Here is a 24,196-nt window from a genome sequence, read left to right on the forward strand (position 1 = left end):
GCTTTATTAAGCGTGTCTGTTCCCCAGCAGCCCGATAGTAAACTGGCCTGCGGGGGAAGGCACCGGCTTCTTATACTTCGCCTTCTGGGCGGAGTATGAGGTCAACGGCCAACCAGGACCCGGGATCTGTCAGCCAATGACATTAGGGCTTCCAGTCCCACATGACCCACAATACATACTACCACACTCCCTCGCTGTGACCAGCAGTCACTGTGGAAAGTGACTCTCTCGCTGTGACCAGCAGTCACTGTGGAAAGTGACTCTCTCGCTGTGACCAGCAGTCACTGTGGAAAGTGACTCTCTCGCTGTGACCAGCAGTCACTGTGGAAAGTGACTCTTTCGCTGTGACCAGCAGTCACTGCGGAAAGTGACTCTCTCGCTGTGACCAGCAGTCATTGTGGAAAGCGACTCTCTCGCTGTGACCAGCAGTCACTGTGGAAAGTGACTCTCTCACTGTGACCAGCAGTCACTGTGGAAAGTGACTCTCTCGCTGTGACCAGCAGTCACTGTGTAAAATGACTCCCTCGCTGTGACCAGCAGTCACTGTGGAAAGTGACTCTCTCGCTGTGACCAGCAGTCATTGTGGAAAGTGACTCCCTCGCTGTGACCAGCAGTCATTGTGGAAAGTGACTCTCTCGCTGTGACCAGCAGTCACTGTGGAAAGTGACTCTCTCGCTGTGACCAGCAGTCACTGTGGAAAGTGACTCCCTCGCTGTGACCAGCAGTCATTGTGGAAAGTGACTCCCTCGCTGTGACCAGCAGTCACTGTGGAAAGTGACACCTTCGCTGTGACCAGCAGTCACTGTGGAAAGTGACTCTCTCGCTGTGACCAGCAGTCACTGTGGAAAGTGACTCTCTCGCTGTGACCAGCAGTCACTGTGGAAAGTGACTCTCTCGCTGTGACCAGCAGTCACTGTGGAAAGTGACTCTCTCGCTGTGACCAGCAGTCACTGTGGAAAGTGACTCTTTCGCTGTGACCAGCAGTCACTGCGGAAAGTGACTCTCTCGCTGTGACCAGCAGTCATTGTGGAAAGCGACTCTCTCGCTGTGACCAGCAGTCACTGTGGAAAGTGACTCTCTCACTGTGACCAGCAGTCACTGTGGAAAGTGACTCTCTCGCTGTGACCAGCAGTCACTGTGGAAAGTGACTCCCTCGCTGTGACCAGCAGTCACTGTGGAAAGTGACTCTCTCGCTGTGACCAGCAGTCATTGTGGAAAGTGACTCCCTCGCTGTGACCAGCAGTCATTGTGGAAAGTGACTCTCTCGCTGTGACCAGCAGTCACTGTGGAAAGTGACTCTCTCGCTGTGACCAGCAGTCACTGTGGAAAGTGACTCCCTCGCTGTGACCAGCAGTCATTGTGGAAAGTGACTCCCTCGCTGTGACCAGCAGTCACTGTGGAAAGTGACACCTTCGCTGTGACCAGCAGTCACTGTGGAAAGTGACTCTCTCGCTGTGACCAGCAGTCACTGTGGAAAGTGACTCTCTCGCTGTGACCAGCAGTCATTGTGGAAAGTGACTCCCTCGCTGTGACCAGCAGTCATTGTGGAAAGTGACTCTCTCGCTGTGACCAGCAGTCACTGTGGAAAGTGACTCTCTCGCTGTGACCAGCAGTCACTGTGGAAAGTGACTCCCTTGCAGTGACCAGCAGTCACTGTGGAAAGTGACTCCCTCGCTGTGACCAGCAGTCACTGCGGAAAGTGACTCTCTCGCTGTGACCAGCAGTCATTGTGGAAAGTGACACCTTCGCTGTGACCAGCAGTCACTGTGGAAAGTGACACCTTTGCTGTGACCAGCAGTCATTGTGGAAAGTGACTCTCTCACTGTGACCAGCAGTTATTGTGGAAAGTGACTCTCTCGCTGTGACCAGCAGTCATTGTGGAAAGTGACACCTTCGCTGTGACCAGCAGTCACTGTGGAAAGTGACACCTTTGCTGTGACCAGCAGTCATTGTGGAAAGTGACTCTCTCACTGTGACCAGCAGTTATTGTGGAAAGTGACTCTCTCGCTGTGACCAGCAGTCATTGTGGAAAGTGACACCTTCGCTGTGACCAGCAGTCACTGTGGAAAGTGACACCTTTGCTGTGACCAGCAGTCATTGTGGAAAGTGACTCTCTCACTGTGACCAGCAGTTATTGTGGAAAGTGACTCCCTCGCTGTGACCAGCAGTCATTGTGGAAAGTGACTCTCTCGCTGTGACCAGCAGTCACTGTGGAAAGTGACACGTTCGCTGTGACCAGCAGTCACTGTGGAAAGTGACTCTCTCGCTGTGACCAGCAGTCACTGTGGAAAGTGACTCCCTCGCTGTGACCAGCAGTCATTGTGGAAAGTGACTCTCTCGCTGTGACCAGCAGTCACTGTGGAAAGTGACTCTCTCGCTGTGACCAGCAGTCACTGTGGAAAGTGACTCTCTCGCTGTGACCAGCAGTCACTGTGGAAAGTGACTCTCTCGCTGTGACCAGCAGTCACTGTGGAAAGTGACTCTCTCGCTGTGACCAGCAGTCATTGTGGAAAGTGACTCTCTCGATGTGACCAGCAGTCATTGTGGAAAGTGACTCTCTCGCTGTGACCAGCAGTCACTGTGGAAAGTGACTCCCTCGCTGTGACCAGCAGTCTCTGTGGAAAGTGACTCTCTCGCTGTGACCAGCAGTCATTGTGGAAAGTGACTCTCTTGATGTGACCAGCAGTCACTGTGGAAAGTGACACCTTTGCTGTGACCAGCAGTCATTGTGGAAAGTGACACTCTCACTGTGACCAGCAGTCACTGTGGAAAGTGACTCCCTCGCTGTGACCAGCAGTCACTGTGGAAAGTGACTCTCTCGCTGTGACCAGCAGTCATTGTGGAAAGTGACTCCCTCGCTGTGACCAGCAGTCATTGTGGAAAGTGACACCCTCGCTGTGACCAGCAGTCACTGTGGAAAGTGACTCTCTCGATGTGACCAGCAGTCACTGTGGAAAGTGACACCTTCGCTGTGACCAGCAGTCACTGTGGAAAGTGACTCTCTTGCTGTGACCAGCAGTCATTGTGGAAAGTGACTCTCTCGCTGTGACCAGCAGTCATTGTGGAAAGTGACTCCCTCGCTGTGACCAGCAGTCATTGTGGAAAGTGACTCTCTCGCTGTGACCAGCAGTCATTGTGGAAAGTGACTCCCTCGCTGTGACCAGCAGTCATTGTGGAAAGTGACGCTCTCGCTGTGACCAGCAGTCATTGTGGAAAGTGACACTCTCGATGTGACCAGCAGTCATTGTGGAAAGTGACACCCTCGCTGTGACCAGCAGTCACTGTGGAAAGTGACTCCCTCGCTGTGACCAGCAGTCATTGTGGAAAGTGACTCCCTCGCTGTGACCAGCAGTCACTGTGGAAAGTGACTCCCTCGCTGTGACCAGCAGTCACTGTGGAAAGTGACTCCCTCGCTGTGACCAGCAGTCACTGTGGAAAGTGACTCCCTCGCTGTGACCAGCAGTCATTGTGGAAAGTGACTCCCTCGCTGTGACCAGCAGTCACTGTGGAAAGTGACTCCCTCGCTGTGGCCAGCAGTCACTGTGGAAAGTGACTCTCTCGCTGTGACCAGCAGTCATTGTGGAAAGTGACTCCCTCGCTGTGACCAGCAGTCACTGTGGAAAGTGACTCCCTCACTGTGGCCAGCAGTCACTGTGGAAAGTGTCTCCCTCGATGTGACCATCAATCACTATGGCAATTTAGGCTGGCCAATTCACCTAGCCTGCACATCTTTGGCTTGTGGAGGCGTAACCTACACAAACACGGGGAGAATGTGCAAACTCCACATGGATAGTGACCCAGAGCTGGGATCGTACCTGGGACCTTGCCGCTATGAGGCAGCAGTGCTAACCACTGTGTCACCATGCTGAATAGAATATTGACAGGAGACTCAATTTATATAATTGAAAAGGAAGAGAGAAATCAGATGATGGGCCACATTGTGCACTTGTTTGTTCCTGGTGGGAACTGAGCAGGCAGAAACTGCGCTTTTCACATTCAAGGGGTATTGCACCTTTATTGGCATTCGGTGCCCAAAACTAAATGCAGCACCAGATGGAATATGATCAAGGCTCTGTGCATGTGAAACATCAATTCAGGGGATTAAAGATAATTAAATGAATGATTGATGTGAGATAGACGCTGTGTAGCACAACCCCATTAAGTGGCGATCCTTCAGGGGCCATGTGACCCACCCTGTGCCTGTGGGAATGGAGCATGCGAACCTGAGCCCATCAGGTGCCATGGCATGGACCCAGGTAACAGGGTATTATCAGAGTAAGCCTGGAAGTCAAGGGAATTAGTCCTATGTTGGAATTGAGTTCATCTGTTATATAAAGTTCTTCTTTTGTTACTAAATTACCATTGGGATTTAATACTGACTCATTTTATTACCTCGCGCTCCAAGATTGGCAACGAGAATAATTCAATCCAATCAAATATAAGGAGCCAGGATGTTTACAAGTTCCGGACAAGCCCACCTGAGGGAAAATACAGTTCTATATCGCAGGATACATTTATTGTACTTATAAACAGGTAACAGAGATGCAAAACAGTTGTTACAGTATCTACAAAGTTCTGAATCTTTAGAATTCAAACTCTTTAGCATTGTAACCTTTATTTTATAGTTTATCCCTGAACTTCCTACCAAAATGTAACATTTCATACTTCCAATGTAGATTGGGTATTCAGATCACGAGAAAGTAATTGAGTTAGAACATAGATCATAGAACATTACAGCGCAGGACAGGCCCTTCGGCCCTCGATGTTGCGCCGACCTGTGAAACCACTCTAAAGCCCATCTACACTATTCCCTTATTTCCATATGTCTATCCAATGACCATTTGAATGTCCTTAGTTTTGGCGAGTCCACTACTGTTGCAGGCAGGGCATTCCACGCCCTTACTACTCTCTGAATAAAGAACTTACCTCTGACATCTGTCTTATATCTATCTCCCCTCAATTTAAAGCTACGTCCCCTCGTGCTAGACATCACCATCCGAGGAAAAAAGGCTCTCACTGTCCACCCTATCCAATCCTCTGATCATCCTTGTATGCCTCAATTAAATCACCTCTTAATCTTCTTCTCTCTAACGAAAACAGCCTCAAGTCCCTCAGCCTTTCCTCATACGATCTTCCCTCCATACCAGGGAACATTCTGGTAAATCTCCTCTGCACCCTTTCCAATGCTTCCACGTCCTTCCTATAATGCGGCGACCAGAATTGCATGCAATACTCCAAATGCGGCCGCACCAGAGTTTTGTATAGCTGCAACATGACCTCATGGCTCCTAAACTCAATCCCTCTGCCAATAAAAGCGAACACACCGTACGCCTTCTTAACAACCCTCTCAACCTGGGTGGCAACTTTCAGGGATCTATGTACATGGACACCGAGATCTCTCTGCTCATCCACACTGTCAAGAATCTTACCATTAGCCCAGTACTCAGTCTTCCTGTTATTCATTCCAAAATGAATCACCTCACACTTTTCTGCATTAAACTCCATTTGCCACCTCTCAGCCCAGCGCTGCAGCTTATCTATGTCCCTCTGTAACTTGTAACATCCTTCCGCACTGTCTACAACTCCACCGACTTTAGTGTCATCTGCAAATTTACTCACTTCTACGCCCTCCTTCAGGTCATTTATAAAAACGACAAACAGCAGTGGCCCCAAAACAGATCCTTGTGGTACACCACTAGTAATTGGACTCCAGTCTGAACATTTCCCATCAACCACCACCCTTTGTCTTCTTCCAGCTAGCCAATTTCTGATCCAAACTGCTAAATCACCCTGAATCCCATGCCTCCGTATTTTCTGCAGTAGTCTACCATGGGGAACCTTATCAAACGCTTTACTGAAATCCATATACACCACTTCAACTGCTTTACCCTCATTCCCTGTTTGGTCACCTTCTCAAAGAACTCAATAAGGTTTGAGAGGCACGATCTACCCTTCACAAAACCGTGTTGACTATCTCTAATCAAATTATTCCTTTCCAGATGATTATACATCCTATCTCTTATAAACCTTTCCAAGATTTTTCCAACAACAGAAGTAAGGCTCACTGGTCTATAGTTACCTGCGTTGTCTTTACTCCCCTTCTTGAACAAGGGGACAACATTTGCTATCCTCCAGTCTTCTGGCACTATTCCTGTAGACAAAGATGACTTAAAGATCAACGCCAAAGGCTCAGCAATCTCCTCCCTAGCTTCCCAGAGAATCCTAGGATAAATCCCATCCGGTCCAGGTGACTTATCTATTTTCACACTTTCCAGAATTGCTAACACCTCCTCCTTATGAACCTCAAGCCCTTCTAGTCTAGTAGTTGAACTGGTTGAATGCACGGGAGTGGGGTTGAAAGGTGGTGGTGTGTGTGACAAGGTGGCACAGTGGTTAGCACTGCTGCCTTTGTGCCAGGGACCCGGGTTTGATTGCAGCCTTGGGTGACTGTGTGGACTCTGCACGTTCTGTGTCTGCGTGGGGTTCCTCCGGGTGCTGATTTCCACCCACAGTCCAAAGATGTGCAGGTTAGGTGGGTTAGCTGTGCTGAATTGCCTCTTAATGTCCAAAGATGTGCGTAGTGGATTGGCCATGATTAATGCATGGGGTTACGGTAAAGAGGCGGGGGTGTGGGCCGAGGTCAGAGTGGTCTTTCGGAGGGTAGGTGCAGACTCGATGGGCCAAAGTGTCTCCTTCTGCATTGTAGGAATTCTATGAAAATCTTTGCGTGCGTGGTATATTTATGCCAAGGTTACAGAAATCCAAATAGTCCATTGAGTTGGAAAGTGTTTTCTTCTTTCATGGGCATCAATAACATTTAAGATCAATTTAGTTTGCAAACAACTTTAAACACCTATGAAAGGGTCTTATTTAATATTTGAACTGTGGTTGGATTTTGCAGGGAGTGAGTGGCAGTTACTCGCTGCGCCCTGACTGTATTTCAATCTCCACAAACATCAGCGTCCAAACCCATCAGAACTGTGCCCTTTATTTTATGTCCCTGCTGAGCCCGAGCTGCAGAGGCGGAATCTGCGCACGGGGCGGGCGTGTTCCACCCGGAGTGTTGATGGGTGCGGGCCAATTTGTCGAGAATTAGTGAGAAGTTGGGCGGGTAACCAGCGGATAACCGGACGCCCCGGCGGCCAGCGACAACCCAGGAGTGCGGTGGGAGGCCTGGGCCTGGAGCTGGCTACATGGCGGCGGTGTCGGGTCGGGCGAGCGGCAATGAGGAGCACCCAGAGGCCGAACCCGACGAGGACGAGGAGGGGGGTGGCGCCGCGCGCGCGTTGGAGGCCGAGTTCGAGCACGCGGCCCAGCACGCGCAGCATCTCGTGCACGCGGCAGGACGCGAGACCCTGCTCCACCTGTACAGCCGCTTCAAGCAGGTAGCCAACCCCCCTCCGGGAACAGGTAGCCAACCCCCCTCCGGGAACTGGTAGCCAACCCCCCCCCCCCGCCCTCCGGGAACAGGTAGCCAACCCCCCCCTCCCCCCGGGAACAGGTAGCCACCCCCCCCCTCCGGGAACAGGTAGCCAACCGCCCCCCCCCCCCCCCCCCGCCCTCCGGGAATTGGTAGCCAACCCCCCCCCCCCCCCGCCCTCCGGGAACAGGTAGCCAACCCCCCCCTCCGGGAACTGGTAGCCAACCCCCCCCCCCCTCCCCCCGGGAACAGGTAGCCAACCCCCCCCCTCCCCCCGGGAACAGGTAGCCAACCCCCCCCCCCCCCCCCCGGGAACAGGTAGCCAACCCCCCCCCCCCCCCCCGCTCCGGGAACAGGTAGCCAACCCCCCCCCCGGGAACAGGTAGCCAACCCCCCCCCTCCGGGAACAGGTAGCCAACCCACCCTCCGGGAACAGGTAGCCAACCCCCCCCCCCTCCGGGAACAGGTAGCCAACCCCCCCCCCTCCGGGAACAGGTAGCCAACCCCCCTCCGGGAACTGGTAGCCAACCCGCCCCCCCCCCCCCCCCCCCCGCCCTCCGGGAACAGGTAGCCAACCCCCCCCCATCCCCCCGGGAACAGGTAGCCAACCCCCCTCCGGGAACAGGTAGCCAACCCCCCCTCCCCCCGGGAACAGGTAGCCAACCCCCCCCTCCGGGAACAGGTAGCCAACCCCCCCCTCCGGGAACAGGTAGCCAACCCCCTCTCTGGGAACAGGTAGCCAACCCCCCCTCCTGGAACAGGTAGCCAACCCCCCCTCCGGGAACAGGTAGCCAACCCCCCCCCCCCGCTCCGGGAACAGGTAGCCAACCTCCCCGGGAACAGGTAGCCAACCCCCCCTCCGGGAACAGGTAGCCAACCCCCCCTCCGGGAACAGGTAGCCAACTCCCCCTCCGGGAACAGGTAGCCAACCCCCCTCCGGGAACAGGTAGCCAACCCCCCACTCCGGGAACAGGTAGCCAACCCCCCACTCCGGGAACTGGTAGCCAACCCCCCCTCCGGGAACAGGTAGCCAACCCCCCCTCCGGGAACAGGTAGCCAACCCCCCCTCTGGAACAGATAGCCAACCCCCCCTCCGGGAACAGGTAGCCAACCACCCCCCTCCGGGAACAGGTAGCCAACCCCCCCCCTCCGGGAACAGGCAGCCAACCCCCCCTCCGGGAACGGGTAGCCAACCCCCCCTCCGGGAACAGGTAGCCAACCCCCCCCTCCGGGAACAGGTAGCCAACCCCCCCCTCCGGGAACAGGTAGCCAACCCCCCCCTCCGGGAACAGGTAGCCAACCCCCCCCCCCCTCCGGGAACAGGTAGCCAACCCCCCCCTCCGGGAGCAGGTAGCCACCCCCCCCTCCGGGAACAGGTAGCCAACCCCCCTCTGGGAACAGGTAGCCAACGCCCCCCCTCCGGGAACAGGTAGCCAACCCCCCCTCCGGGAACTGGTAGCCAACCCCCCCCCTCCGGGAACAGGTAGCCAACCCCCCCTCTGGGAACAGGTAGCCAACCCCCCCCCCCCCCTCCAGGAACAGGTAGCCAACCCCCCCTCCGGGAACAGGTAGCCAACGCCCCCCTCCGGGAGCAGGTAGCCAACCCCCCCCCCCTCCAGGAACAGGTAGCCAACCCCCCCTCCGGGAACAGGTAGCCAACCCCCCCCTCCGGGAGCAGGTAGCCACCCCCCCCTCCGGGAACAGGTAGCCAACCCCCCCTCCGGGAACAGGTAGCCAACCCCCCCCCTCCGGGAACAGGTAGCCAACCCCCCCCTTTCCGGGAACAGGTAGCCAACCCCCACCTTTCCGGGAACGGGTAGCCAACCCCCCCCCTCCGGGAACAGGTAGCCAACCCCCCCCTTTCCGGGAACAGGTAGCCAACCCCCCCCCTTTCCGGGAACGGGTAGCCAAACCCCCCCCTCCGGGAACAGGTAGCCAAACCTCCCCCTCCGGGAACAGGTAGCCAACCCCCCCTCCGGGAACAGGTAGCCAACCCCCCCCTTTCCGGGAACAGGTAGCCAACCCCCCCCTTTCCGGGAACAGGTAGCCAACCCCCCTCCGGGTACAGGTAGCCAACCCCCCCTCCCCCCCTCTTGGAACAGGTAGCCAACCCCCCCCTCCGGGAAGAGGTAGCCAACCCCCCCTCCGGGAACAGTTAGCCAACCCCCCCCCCCCCCCCCCCCCGGAACAGGTAGCCAACCCCCCCTCCGGGAACAGGTAGCCAAACCCCCCCTTTCCGGGAACAGGTAGCCAACCCCCCCCTTTCCGGGAACGGGTAGCCAACCCCCCCCCCCTCCGGGAACAGGTAGCCAACCCCCCCTTTTCCGGGAACAGGTAGCTAACTCCCCCCCTTCCGGGAACAGGTAGCCAACCCCCCCCCCTTTCCGGGAACAGGTAGCCAACCGCCCCTCTCTCCCCTCCGGGAACAGGTAGCCAAACCCCCCCCCCCCCCTTCCGGGAACAGGTAGCCACCCCACACCCTTTCTGGGAACAGGTAACCAACCCTCCCTCCCATCTCCTTCCGGGAACAGGTAGCCAAAGCCCCCCCCCCCCCCCTGCCGCCCCCCTCCGGGAACAGGTAGCCAACCCCCCCTCCGGGAACAGGCAGCCAACCACCCCCCCCCCCCTCCGGGAACAGGTAGCCAACCCCCCCCTCCGGGAACAGGTAGCCAACCCCCCCTCCGGGAACAGGTAGCCAACCCCCCCTCCGGGAACAGGTAGCCAACCCCCCCTCCGGGAACAGGTAGCCAACCCCCCCCTCCGGGAACAGGTAGCCAACCCCCCTCTCCGGGAACAGGTAGCCAACCCCCCGCCCCCTCCGGGAACAGGTAGCCAACCCCCCCTCCGGGGACAGGTAGCCAACCCCCCCTCCAGGAACAGGTAGCCAACCCCCCCCTCCGGGAACAGGTAGCCAACCCCCCTCCGGGAACAGGTAGCCAACCCCCCCCTCCGGGAACAGGTAGCCAACCCCCCACTCCGGGAGCAGGTAGCCAACCCCCCCCTCCGGGAACAGGTAGCCAACCCCCCCCTCCGGGAACAGGTAGCCAACCCCCCCCCTCCGGGAAAGGTAGCCAACCCCCCCCTTTCCGGGAACAGGTAGCCAACCCCCCCCCCTTTCCGGGAACGGGTAGCCAACCCCCCCCCCCCTCCGGGAACAGGTAGCCAAACCCCCCCTCTGGGAACGGGTAGCCAACCCCCCCTCCGGGAACAGGTAGCCAACCCCCCCCTTTCCGGGAACAGGTAGCCAACCCCCCTCCGGGTACAGGTAGCCAACCCCCCCTCCGGGAACAGGTAGCCAACTCCCCTCCGGGAACAGGTAGCCAACCCCCCCTCCGGGAACAGGTAGCCAAATCCCCCTCCGGGAACAGGTAGCCAACCCCCCTCCGGGAACAAGTAGCCAACCCCCCTCCGGGAACGGGTAGCCAACCCCCCCTCCGGGAACGGGTAGCCAACCCCCCCTCCGGGAACAGGTAGCCAACCCCCCCTCCGGGAACGGGTAGCCAACCCCCCCTCCGGGAACAGGTAGCCAACCCCCCCTCCGGGAACAGGTAGCCAACCCCCCCTCCGGGAACAGATAGCCAACCCCCCACTCCGGGAACAGGTAGCCAATCCCCCCCTCCGGGAACAGGTAGCCAACCCCCCCCTTTCCGGGAACAGGTAGCCAACCCCCCCCTTTCCGGGAACAGGTAGCCAACCCCCCCCTTTCCGGGAACAGGTAGCCAACCCCCCACTTTCCGGGAACGGGTAGCCAACCCCCCCCCCTCCGGGAACAGGTAGCCAACCCCCCCCTTTTCCGGGAACAGGTAGCCAACCCCCCCCTTTTCCGGGAACAGGTAGCCAACCCCCCCCCCTTCCGGGAACAGGTAGCCAACCCCCCCCCCCCCCTTCCGGGAACAGGTAGCCAACCCCCCCCCCTTTCCGGGAACAGGTAGCCAACCGCCCCTCCCTCCCCTCCGGGAACAGGTAGCCAACCCCCCCCTTCCGGGAACAGGTAGCCACCCCACACCCTTTCTGGGAACAGGTAACCAACCCTCCCTCCCATCTCCTTCCGGGAACAGGTAGCCAAAGCCCCCCCCCCCCCCCCCCGCCGCCCCATTCCGGGAACAGGTAGCCAACCCCCCCCCCCCTCTTCCGGGAACAGGTAGCCACCCCACCCCCTTTCTGGGAACAGGTAACCAACCCTCCCTCCCCCCTCCTTCCGGGAACAGGTAGCCAACCCCCACCCCCCTTCCGGGAACAGGTAGCCAACCCCCCCCCCCCCCCTTCTGGGAATAGGTAGCTAAACCCCCCCTTCTTCCGGGAACAGGTAGCCAACCCCCCCCCCCTCCTGCCGACAACAGGTAGCCATCCCACCCCACTTGCGGGAACAGGTAACCAAATACCTCCAGCCCCCAACCTCCACTCGGGAACAGGTAACCAAAATAACACCAGCCCCCCCCGGGAACAGGTAACCAAATAATCCCAGCCTCCCGGAAACAGGTAAACAAACAAGCCCAGCCCCCTGGGAAAGGTAACCAAATACCACCAGCACCCTGGGCACAGGTAACCAAATAATCCCAGCCCCCCGGGAACAGGTAACCAAATACCACCAGCACCCCGGGCACAGGTAACCAAATAACCCCAACCTCCCGGGAACAGGTAACCAAATACCCACAGCTCCCCGGGAACAGGTAACCAAATACCCACAGCTCCCCGGGAACAGGTAACCAAATACCCCCAGCCCCCCGGGAACAGTTGACCAAATACCCCCAGCCCCTGTGAACAGGTGACCAAATACCCCCAGCCCCCCGGGAACAGGTGACCAAATACCCCCAGCCCTCCGGGAACAGGTAACCAAATACCCCCAGCCCCCCGGGAACAGTTGACCAAATACCCCCAGCCCCTGTGAACAGGTGACCAAATACCCCCAGCCCCCCGGGAACAGGTGACCAAATACCCCCAGCCCCCCGGGAACAGGTGACCAAATACCCCCAGCCCCCCGGGAACAGGTGACCAAATACCCCCAGCCCTCCGGGAACAGGTGACCAAATACCCCCAGCCACCCTGGAACAGGTGACCAAATACCCTTAGCCCCCCTGGGAACAAGTGACCAAATACCCCCAGCCCCCCGGGAACAGGTGACCAAATACCCCCAGCCCTCAGGGAACAGATGACCAAATGCCCCCAGCCCTCAGGGAACAGATGACCAAATACCCCCAGCCCCCAGGGAACAGGTGACCAAATACCCCTAGCCCCCTGGAACAGGTGACCAAATACCCCCAGCCCCCCGGGAACAGGTGACCAAATACCCCCAGCCCCCCAGGAACAGGTAATCAAATACCCCCAGCCCCTTGGTAATAGGTAACCAAAGACTACCAGCCTCCCGGGAACTGGTAACCAAACACCACTCCCCAGGGAACAGATGACCAAATACCCCCAGCCCCCCAGGAACAGGTGACCAAATACCCCCAGCCTCCCCGGGAACAGGTAACCAAATACGACCAGCCTCCCAGGAACTGGTAACCAAAAACCACTCCCCAGGGAACAGGTAACCAAATACACATTCCCTGGGAACAGGTAACCAAATACACATTCCCTGGGAACAGGTAACCAAACACACCCATTCTCTGGGAACAGCCAACCAAATACCCCCAGCCCCCCGGGAACAGGTAACCAAATACTCCCAGGTAACCGTACTAGCCCCAGCCCCCGGGAACAGGTAACCAAACACCATACACCACTCCCCAGCAAACGGGCAACCGAATGCAACCAGCCCCCACGACCCACATGGGAACAGGTAACTAAACACCCCTATCCACCTGGGAACAGGTAAGCAAATAACCCCTCCCCCAGGCCCCCAGGCCCCACCCCCCCGCACCCCCAAGGCCCCCCCCACCCCCCAGGCCCCCCCCCCCCCCACCCCCCAGGCCTCCCCCACCCCCCAGGCCCCCCACCAGGCCACACCCCCCCCCCCCCCCACCAGGCCACCCCCCACCCACCCCCCCACAACCCCCCCCACCCACCCACCAACTACCCACAGCCCCCGGGAACAGTTAACCAAATACCCCCAGACCCCGAGAACATGTAACCAAATAAACCCCCCCCCCCCCCCCCCGGAACAGGTGACCAGATATCATCCCTTCTCCCACAGGAACAGGTAACCGAATACCCCCAGCCCCCTGGTAACAGGTAACCAAATGCTCCCAGGTCCCCGAGAACAGTTAACCAAATACCCATGTCTCCCCACCAGGAGCAGGTAACTAAAAAACCCTAGCACCCAGGAACATAACCAAATACCACCTCTTCCGGGAACAAGTAACCAAATACCTGCCCCCCCCCGAACAGGTAACCAAATACCCCCACAGGTATCAAAATGGGAACAGGTATCAAAATGTCCCAGTAACAGATAAACAAACACCTCTGCAAATATGTTAACACGTGCAAACGGCTGCAATCCCTAGAAACAGATACACCCTCAGGAATAGGTACACCAACCAGTGACAGTTTTAAACAGAGTGGCTCGGCCTCAGCTGTGTGTTGTAATGATTGCTTCATTGCCTTTTTCCCTTTGACTGTGTTTGTCCTCTTGACTGCCCGTTTATATATGGTGCTTTATTTTTACAGACTGGTGGCCATCTCATGTCAATTGCTTGTTCAATTACATCTTCCCACATACACGATTGTCCAATTTACATAGAATTCCTATGTGCAGAAGGAGGCCATTTGACCCGTCGAGTATGCATTGAACCCCCCCCCAAAAGAACACTCTTCATAGGCCCACTCCCTTGTCCTATCCCCGTAACTCTGCGCATTGATCATGGCCAGAGGGCAGGTACCCAGAGCTATCCAAAGTTAAGGGATTAGTTGTGTATTGATAATGTTATTCAGCTGGTAATCCAGAGGCCTGGACGAATGCTTTGGAAACACGAGTTCAAATCCCACCATGGAAGCTGGCGTAATTAAAATTCAGTTAATTAATAAATCTGGATTGGTGACCATGAAACCACTGGATTGTTGTAAAAACCCACCTGGTTCATTGATGTCTTTTAGGGAAGGAAATTGACTGATCTTATCTGCTCTGGCCTACATGTGACTTCAGACCTGCAGCAATGTGGTTGAGTCTTAACTGTCGTCTTAACTGTCCTAGCAAACTACCCGGTTCTAAGAGGGATGACCATAGATAGTGGCCTTGGAGTAATGCTCGTATCTCACGAACAAATACAAATAAAAGTATACCGTTCCTATTTCAGCCCCTAGCCCACCAGGTGAACTTTCTGTTTGTCTCTTGATCGGACAGCTTGCTAATCTTAATCAATCTTTTTTTTCATATGGGCATAAGGCCCCACTTTATGAGCTCCAGAACGTCTTGTACAATAGCCTATGCCTGGAGTTATATCCTAAGCAGACATAACAGGCATATTCTGTACTGTGGTCTGTGTCAACTCTGGCTGGCTGCTCTAAACCTTTCTTAATAAGTGAAAAGAGAGAGCATGCTTTTTCTATAATAGTCTTTTAATTTCTTAAGATCTTAAGACTATTAGACAGCCATTTTTTAAATTGGGTATTAAATAAATTTTAATACATGACTAAATCTGCAACTGTTTTTAAATCTGTAGATGTCAATGTTATTTCTTGAGTTGCAAGTACATGTGGGTAGAAGCTTGGTATGTTATTGTATCTATACACCGGGTATAATCAATTTGATCCATTCTGCTGACTTCTCTGCTCCTAGTGCACAGGGTCAAACGGTACAGATAAATCTCTGACCATTTGGGATGGCGCAGTGGTTAGCACTGCTGCCTACCGCGCCGAGGACCCGGTCACTGTCTGTGTGGAGTTTGTACATTCTCCCCCTATCTGTGTGGGTTTCACCCCACCACCAAAGATGTGCAGGGTAAGTGGATTGGCCATATGTTTTTATTAAAACAGTAAAAAATGTATACAAGGCCAAATGGTACAAACACTAATATTGTGTTGGAGAAACAGGGTACCCTCTGCTCAGTACCAATGTACGGGGAGGAGGAGTGGATACTCCTGATTATTAAAATAGTTCACAGCACATTTCTACAAAAAACAAATGGTACCAGCACTAAACTTTGCGCTGGAGAGACCAGATACCCTCGCCTCTGTACCAACAGAAGGGAAAGGAAGGGGGATGGTGGGGAGGGAGGGAGTCGGGGTGTTGGTGGAGGGGGGCCCAATAGGACACTGCCTGAACTATCTACGGAGGAAGAAAAACCTGACACTGGGCAGCTGACAGCCTTCGGACAGTCGCCCTCCGGGCCCAAATCCTCTACCACACTTGCGGCAGGTGACACGGGCCCACCAACCAACCCAAGGCCTCCTTGATCCCGCCAGCGGGATCAACGACAGGCGGGATCTCCTCGGGCTCCTCCCGGGGTCCCGAGCCAGTGGTAGGCGGTGGTGCAGATACCTGCTCCGCCCCTGCCGCCTGGTCACTGGAAGGCCCCGAAAATAACTCCGGAAACAGGTCCGGGATGGTGGCAGAGGTTCCCGAAGACAGCGATTGGGACAGAGCCGCTAAATTGCCCCTTAATTGGAAAAGAAAATAATTGGATACTCTAAATTAAAAAAAAAAAATCTCTGACTATATGGAAAGTAGTATTGTAGATATGTTATAAGCTGTTGTAACCTGCCCGGATCCTATTGCCTGGGGACAATTGGTTATCACATGTCTCGAGCAGTATGAGTTCTGGGGTGGGGGGGGGGGGGGTGCGGCAGGGCCAGCACTAGTAGTTGCAGCTGTATAAATAGAGCTGGCCAGCGTGGTACCGGCTAGAGAAGGATGCAGCAGTGAACTTCGAATGCTGTTGTGTACGTATTGTTGTAAATAAAGTTACTTTCTGTTTGACTCTACAAACCTGTGCTGGATTGTTTGTGGCCCTCACAAAATAAGTAAAAAAATAAATTATTCTAAATGTTCATGGCGTGAGAAGTTAAGGCTGGGTCTATGACCCATTTGGAGACTGATAACTTTTTAAGAGGATCACAAGATTTCACATTTCTAGACTTTAACGGTAACAGGTTAAAATAAATATCAACTTTTAGGTACTTGCAGGTGCGGGACTTCCTACGCAGACAAGTTCCATCCTTCCCACGCCTGCCACTTAGGGGGATCCAGGACAGGGTAGTGTCTAGTGGATGGGTGGGGGAGGGGAGGGTCTCAGATATATACAAAGAACTTATGGGAGCAGAGGAGACGCAGACTGAGGAGCTGAAGCTTAAGTGGGAAGAGGAGCTCGGATGTGAGATAGAAGAGGGCTTATGGGCGGAGGCGTTGAGCAGGGTTAACGCGACTGCAACATGCACTAGGCTCAGCCTGATTCAATTCAAGGTGGTCCACCGGGCCCACATGACAGTGGCCTGGATGAGTAAATTCTTTGGACTGGAGGACAGGTGTGCCAGATGTGCAGGAGGACCAGCGAACCATGTCCACATGTTCTGGGCATGTTCAAAACTGAGGGGGTACTGGCAGGGATACTGAAAACAGGGGTGGTGATGAGTCCAGAGGTGACAATATTTGGTATTTCAGAGGACCCGGGAGTCCAGGAGGAGAGAGAGGCTGACGTTTTGGCCTTTGGTTCCCTGGTAGCCCGGCGACAAATTCTGCTGGCATGGAAGGACTCAAAGCCACCGAAGTCGGAGGCCTGGCTGTCGGATATGGCGAGCTTTCTCGGTCTGGAGAAAATTAAGTTAGCTCTGAGAGGGTCACTGTCAGAGTTCGCCCGGAGGTGGCAACCATTTATCGACATCTTCGCGGAAAATTAAGCATCAGCAGGGAGGGGGGGGGGAACGGGAGGGAGGGTTAGGGCAATGTAGATTAGGGGGGCAGTTAGGCGGGTCCTTGTAGGAGGGGAGCTGGTTTTTGCCCTATGTTGATTGCACACTGTTTTGTATTGGTGCTGTTTACTATGCCAAAATGCCTCAATAAAATTGTTTACCAAAAAAAAAATCAATATCAACTAAACATTACTTAGTAGGCAGCCAAAACAATAAACTGCAGAAAATGTACTTACCCCATTAACTAAATAACACAACCGAAAACCCAATGACATGTTTAAGTGTTACACCACACTCTCAGCAGATATATATCATTGTGGTTAAAGTTCCAAGCTTCTTCTGGCTTCCAACAGGATCCATTCTTCCCCGCCACACCTGGACGAGTCTTCCAGTCTCCTTTCGAAAGTTCTTTCACTTAATCCCCAAGTATAATGAATTGACTTAGCTTTCGCCTTCTTGTTTGCTCGTAGGCGGGTTCTGTTGGAGTGGAGGTCAGCTACTCCATCCATTTCCTCAGTATGGCTGGGGGATCTCATGGAGTTTTTACACCTCGAGAAAGTTAAGTACACCGTGAGGGGGGCTATTGAGGGATTCTACAAAAGATGGCAGCCGTTTATTTTGTACTTTAAAGAGCTGGTCATCGTCAGCTTTTTTTTGGGGGGGGAAGGGTGGTTGGGGGGTGGAGGTATGGTTGCTTCTATATGTTTTACAGTTTTGTATTTATCAAAATATGTTGAATAAAAATATTTTTAAAAATTGTTGAACTGACTTGCAGCAGCATGTCTACAGAACCCAACTGTAGTTTGACTCCAGGTGCTCAATATAAATCTGTAACATGATATGACTATTGAAACTGCCAAAGAGAACCCCAGTTAGTTTGTGATCCTATCCCCGTCTCCAAGACCTCAGGCAGAGTTGTCAGTTGAACATAGAAGATCCCGAGGAGACTTGACAGGGTGGATGTGGAAAGGATGTTTCCTCTTGTGATAGAATCTAGAACAAGGGGCCAATGTATAAAAATAAGAGGTTACCCATTGTAGAAGCCAGGTATTTCAATACAACTAGTATAGGTAAAAGATAGCTGTTTTAGTACTCATTTTTAAAAATGAGAATTTCAGCACACATAAATTCAGGACTTCAATATGATACATGAAACAGCATAAAATTCCATTATAAGATTATAGCAGCACAGTTGCAAGACAATTTGACACTGCTTGTGCTAATTGTCAAGGCCAAGGACTGAGTTCCATGGCAACTAGGTGGCAAGAGTCCAATGCAGTTTGTAAGAGCATTGAATCATATATATATTCTCGATATGAAGTCTCAATTGTTACATTAGCCAAGCCAGCTAAAAGATTAGCAAAATATCACATTCCATAACATGTAGACATGAAACAATTAAAAAGCTGATGTTGCACATTGAAGATGGACGGCTTGCCATCAAATCAAATGTGTTTGAGTCTAACCCAAACCAATTAGGATTATATTGGGGTGTAATTAGATGACTTAAGACAGATATGAAAGTGTATAACTGAAAAGTTTCCGCCCGCCATTTTAGTATTGTCTTTGGGGGTGTTGTCTCGTGTGTGTTGTGCTTGTGTTGTCTGTCCTTAATTTCTGTCTTTGATTCTGTCAGTTTGTCTTTCTGTTAGTTTTAGGAGATGTCTTTTGGTGTTGTCTGTCCTTAATTTCTGTCTTTGATTCTAGTCTCCATTTTAGAGATGTCTTTTGGGGGTTCTGTCAGTCTACCAGTCTGTGTCAGTGATGTTAGTCCACTTTTGACTCTGAGTTTGAGTTTAGCTGAAGATTAGCTTTCTCTCTCTCTTCATGTTTCATTGCCAGACTTTGACCTTTTAAAAGTTACTTTCGAGCTGTCTGCCTAAGCAAAGAAAGATAATGTCTGTAATTCTCTGAAAGCTTCGAATTGTCTACGAATTGCCTTTTAAATGACTTTCAAATTGTAATCAAGCGACTGCAAATAAAACAATTCTTTTTGGCACCTGAGAAGTTTATACTGCAAATTTCTGCTGAGTTCCAGTATTCGCAAAGTGCTACTGATAACCGAATAGCAGAATTCCTTCAACTATACACAGTCGAATAATATAAGGAATCAATAAGACAGATGAGGAAAACAGTTTACTCTGAGAGGGTTGAGAGATTTTGGAATACTCTTCCTCAGAAAATAGTTGATACAGAGTCCTTGAATATCTTTTAAGTCAGAGGTGGGTAGGTTCTTGATAAGCAAGGGGGGCGACAGGTTATCCCTGAGTAGACAGGAATGTGAGGTTGAGGTAAAAATGAGAGAAACCATGATCTTAATGAATGGCAGAGCAGGCTCGAAGGGCAGAGTGGCCTACTCCTGATCCTAATTGGAATGTTCGTAATGCAATTCCTGAGAAGATCTGACAATTTTAAATTGCGTACTGTTTGTTTTACTTGCTCCCTCTGCATTGGTAATGAGCTGCGTTATGATGTGATCAAGCAACCATTGCATGCTGTCACTCAGAAGGGTGTGGCAAAGAAAAGGAATCCAGGAAGGAGTCTGTAATATGAAGTGAGGAAATTATAGAACACCGGGATAATTTTGCTAATCTTGCAGACATAAATCTTTCCCTAATGAGTGGGATGAAATGAAATGAAATGAAAATGAAAATCGCTTATTTTAAAAAATATATATATTTTATTCAAGATTTTTTGGCCAAACATAACAATACGTAGTGTTTCTTTTACACAACAATAAAGCAATATAAATAACAGTGGTCAGTTTTAAACAAATAAATAAATAACATATAAACAGAGACAAAAACTAAACTAAATGGCAACTGCCTTGTCAAAAATAAATACTCTCCAAAGATACAATCCAACACTCCAATATACAATTACCTATAACAAATGCCTATACATATACAATAACATCCCAGAGAGTACGTCCGATTCCTCCCCCCCCCCCCCCCCCCCCCCCCCCCTCCCCCCTGGGTTGCTGCTGTTGTCTTCTTCTTTTCCATTCCCTCTATCTTTCTGTGAGGTAGTCGACGAACGGTTGCCACCACCTGGTGAACCCTTGAGCCGAACCCCTTAATACGAACTTAATCCGTTCTAACTTTATAAACCCTGCCATGTCGTTTATCCAGGTCTCCACGCCCGGGGGTTTGGCTTCCTTCCACATTAACAATATCCTGCGCCGGGCTACTAGGGACGCAAAGGCCAAAACATCAGCCTCTCTCGCCTCCTGCACTCCCGGCTCTTCTGCAACATCAAATATAGCCAACCCCCAGCTTGGTTTGACCTGGATCCCCACCACCTTCGAAAGCACCTTTGCCACCCCCACCCAGAACCCCTGTAGTGCCGGGCATGACCAGAACATGTGGGTGTGATTCGCTGGGCTTCTCGAGCATCTCGCACACCAAAATTTACTAAGCCGTGCTCCAGTCATATGCGCCCTGTGTAACACCTTAAATTGTATCAGGCTTAGCCTGGCACACTAGGACGATGAGTTTACCCTACGTAGGGCATCAGCCCACAGCCCCTCCTCAATCTCCTCCCCCAGCTCTTCCCATTTCCCTTTCAGCTCATCTACCATGATCTCCCCCTCGTCCCTCATTTCCCTATATATGTCCGACACCTTACCATCCCCCACCCATGTCTCTGAGATCACTCTATCCTGCACCTCCTGCGTCGGGAGCTGCGGGAATTCCCTCACCTGTTGCCTCGCAAAAGCCCTCAGTTGCATATACCGAAATGCATTCCCTTGGGGCAACCCATATTTTTCCGTCAGCGCTCCCAGACTCGCAAACGTCCCATCTACGAACAGATCTTTCAATTGTACTACCCCAGCTCTTTGCCATGCTCCAAATCCCCCATCCATTCTCCCCGGAACAAACCTATGGTTATTTCTTATCGAGGACCGCACCGAGGCTCCCGTCTTTCCCCTATGCCGTCTCCACTGCCCCCAAATTTTTAATGTAGCCGCCACCACCGGGCTTGTGGTGTATTTCTTCGGTGAGAACGGCAACGGTGCCGTCACCATTGCTTGTAGGCTAGTCCCCCTGCAGGACGCCCTCTCCAATCTCTTCCACGCCGCTCCTTCCCCTTCTCCCATCCACTTACACACCATTGAAATATTGGCGGCCCAGTAGTACTCACTTAGGCTCGGTAGTGCCAGCCCCCCCTGTCCCTACTACGCTGCAAAAATCCCCTCCTCACTCTCAGGGTCTTCCCAGCCCACACAAAACTCATAATACTCTTCTCGATTCTTTTGAAAAAAGCCTTCGTGACCACCACCGGGAGGCACTGAAACACAAAAAGGAACCTCGGGAGGACCACCATTTTAACCGCCTGCACCCTACCTGCCAGTGACAGGGACACCATGTCCCATCTCTTAAAGTCCTCCTCCATCTGTTCCACCAACCGCGTTAAATTAAGCCTATGTAATGTACCCCAATTCTTGGCTATCTGGATCCCCAGGTACCGGAAGTCCCTTGTTACCTTCCTCAACGGTAAATCCTCTATTTCTCTGCTCTGCTCCCCTGGATGCACCACAAACAGCTCACTTTTCCCCATGTTCAGTTTATACCCTGAAAAATCCCCAAACTCCCCAAGTATCCGCATTATCTCTGGCATCCCCTCCGCCGGGTCCGCCACATATAGCAACAAATCATCCGCATACAGAGATACCCGGTGTTCTTCTCCTCCCCTGAGTACTCCCCTCCACTTCCTGGAACCCCTCAATACTATGGCCAGGGGTTCAATCGCCAGTGCAAACAATAACGGGGACAGAGGACATCCCTGCCTCGTCCCTCTATGGAGCCGAAAATAATCAGAACCCTGTCCATTCGTGACCACGCTCGCCATCGGGGCCCTATACAGCAACTGTACCCATCTGATATACCCATCTCCAAAGCCAAATCTCCTCAGCACCTCCCACAAATAATCCTACTCCACTCTATCAAATGCTTTCTAGGCATCCATCGCCACCACTATCTCCGCTTCCCCCTCTGGTGGGGGCATCATCATTACCCCTAGCAGCCTCCGTATATTTGTATTCAGCTGTCTCCCCTTCACAAACCCAGTTTGGTCCTCATGAACCACCCCCGGGACACACTCCTCTATCCTCGTTGCCATTACCTTGGCCAGAATCTTAGCGTCCACATTCAGGAGGGAAATGGGCCTATAGGACCCGCATTGCAGCGGGTCTTTTTCCTTCTTTAGGAGGAGCGATATCGTTGCCTCTGACATAGTCGGGGGCAGTTGCCCCGTTTCCCTCGCCTCATTGAAGGTTCTCATCAGTAGCGGGGCCAGCAAGTCCATATATTTCCTATAGAATTCAACTGGGAATCCGTCTGGTCCCGGGGCCTTCCCCGCCTGCATGCTCCCAATCCCTTTCACTACTTCCTCCGTCTCAATCTGTGCTCCCAGCCCCACCCTCTCCTGCTCCTCCACCTTAGGAAATTCCAGCTGATCCAGAAAGCACATCATTCTCTCCTTCCCATCCGGGGGCTGAGCTTCATATAATCTTTCGTAAAATGCCTCATTCACTCTCTCCGCTCCCTGCTCCATCTCTCCCTCTTCATCTCTCACCCTCCCTATCTCCCTCGCTGCTCCCCTTTTCCTCAGTTGGTGGGCCAGCAACCTGCTCGCCTTCTCCCCGTATTCGTACTGTACACCCTGTGCCTTCCTCCATTGTGCCTCTGCATTACCCGTAGTCAACAAGTCAAATTCTACATGTAGCCTTTGCCTTTCCCTGTACAGTCCCTCCTCCGGTGCCTCCGCATATTGTCTGTCCACCCTCAGAAGTTCTTTCAACAACCGCTCCCTTTCCCTACCCTCCTGCTTTCCTTTATGTGCCCTAATAGATATCAGCTCCCCTCTAACCACTGCCTTCAGCGCCTCCCAGACCACTCCCACCTGAACCTCCCCATTATCATTAAGTTCCAGGTACCTTTCAATACACCCCCTCACCCTTAAACACACCCCCTCATCTGCCAATAATCCCATGTCCATTCTCCAGGGTGGATGCTGTTGTTTTTCCTCCCCTATCTCCAGGTCCACCCAATGTGGAGCGTGATCCGAAATAGCTATAGCCGTGTACTCCGTCCCCGTCACCTTCGGGATCAGTGCCCTTCCCAAAACAAAAAAGTCTATTCGTGAATAAACTTTGTGGACATAGGAGAAAAACGAAAACTCCTTACTCCTCGGTCTACTAAATCTCCAGGGGTCTACTCCTCCCATCTACTCCATAAAGTCCTTAAGCACCCTAGCTGCAGCCGGCCTCCTTCCGGTCCTGGACCTCAATCTGTCCAGCCCTGGGTCCAGCACCGTATTAAAATCTCCACCCATTACCAACTTCCACACCTCTAGGTCCGGGATACGTCCTAACATACGCCTCATAAAGTTGGCATCATCCCAGTTCGGGACATATACGTTCACTAAGACCACCGCCTCCCCTTGCAATTTGCCACTCACCATCACGTATCTGCCCCCACTGTCCGCCACTATGGTCTTTGCCTCAAACATTACCCGCTTCCCCACTAGTATAGCCACCCCCCTGTTTTTTGCGTCTAGCCCCGAATGAAACACCTGCCCCACCCATCCTTTGCGAAGTCTGACCTGGTCTATCAATTTCAGGTGCGTCTCCTGCAGCATAGCCACATCTGCCTTAAGTTTTTTTAGGTGTGCGAGTACCCGTGCACTCTTAATCGGCCCGTTCAGCCCTCTCACATTCCACGTGATCAGCCGGGTTGGGGGGCTCTTTACCCCCCCCCTTGTCGACTAGCCATCTCCTTTTTCAATCCAGCTCCTCACCCGGTTCCCACGTAGCCGTATCTCCCCCCAACGGCGCCCTCCCGCCCCGACCACCACCCCATACCAGCTCCCCCTTCTCCCCAGCAGCAGCAACCCAGTTAACCCCCCCCCCGCAGCTAGATCCCTCACTAGCGTAATTGCACCCCTCATGTTGCTCCCAGAAGTCAGCAAACTCTGGCCGACCTCGGCTTCCCC

General features: G+C 53.2%; 1 protein-coding gene across 3 annotated transcripts in view; it reads left to right on the top strand.

The window, feature by feature from the left end:
- Positions 1-7,024: 7,024 nt before the first annotated feature.
- acbd6 (acyl-CoA binding domain containing 6) overlaps positions 7,025-24,196 on the top strand; it is a 404,556-nt gene continuing 387,384 nt past the window's right edge. Inside the window, exon 1 of one of the 3 annotated variants that reach the window (XR_011948241.1) lies at positions 7,025-7,385. Coding sequence is in view for 2 of the 3 variants with exons in the window: in XM_072511603.1 (XP_072367704.1) it covers positions 7,194-7,385 (192 nt within the window). In the remaining variant the exon portion in view is untranslated. The remainder of the gene's footprint in view (positions 7,386-24,196) is intronic. The other 2 variants (XM_072511603.1, XM_072511602.1) reach the window with 2 other exon arrangements.

The sequence above is a fragment of the Scyliorhinus torazame genome, chromosome 7, assembly GCF_047496885.1.
Source record: "Scyliorhinus torazame isolate Kashiwa2021f chromosome 7, sScyTor2.1, whole genome shotgun sequence".
Classification (NCBI taxonomy): Eukaryota; Metazoa; Chordata; class Chondrichthyes; order Carcharhiniformes; family Scyliorhinidae; genus Scyliorhinus; species Scyliorhinus torazame.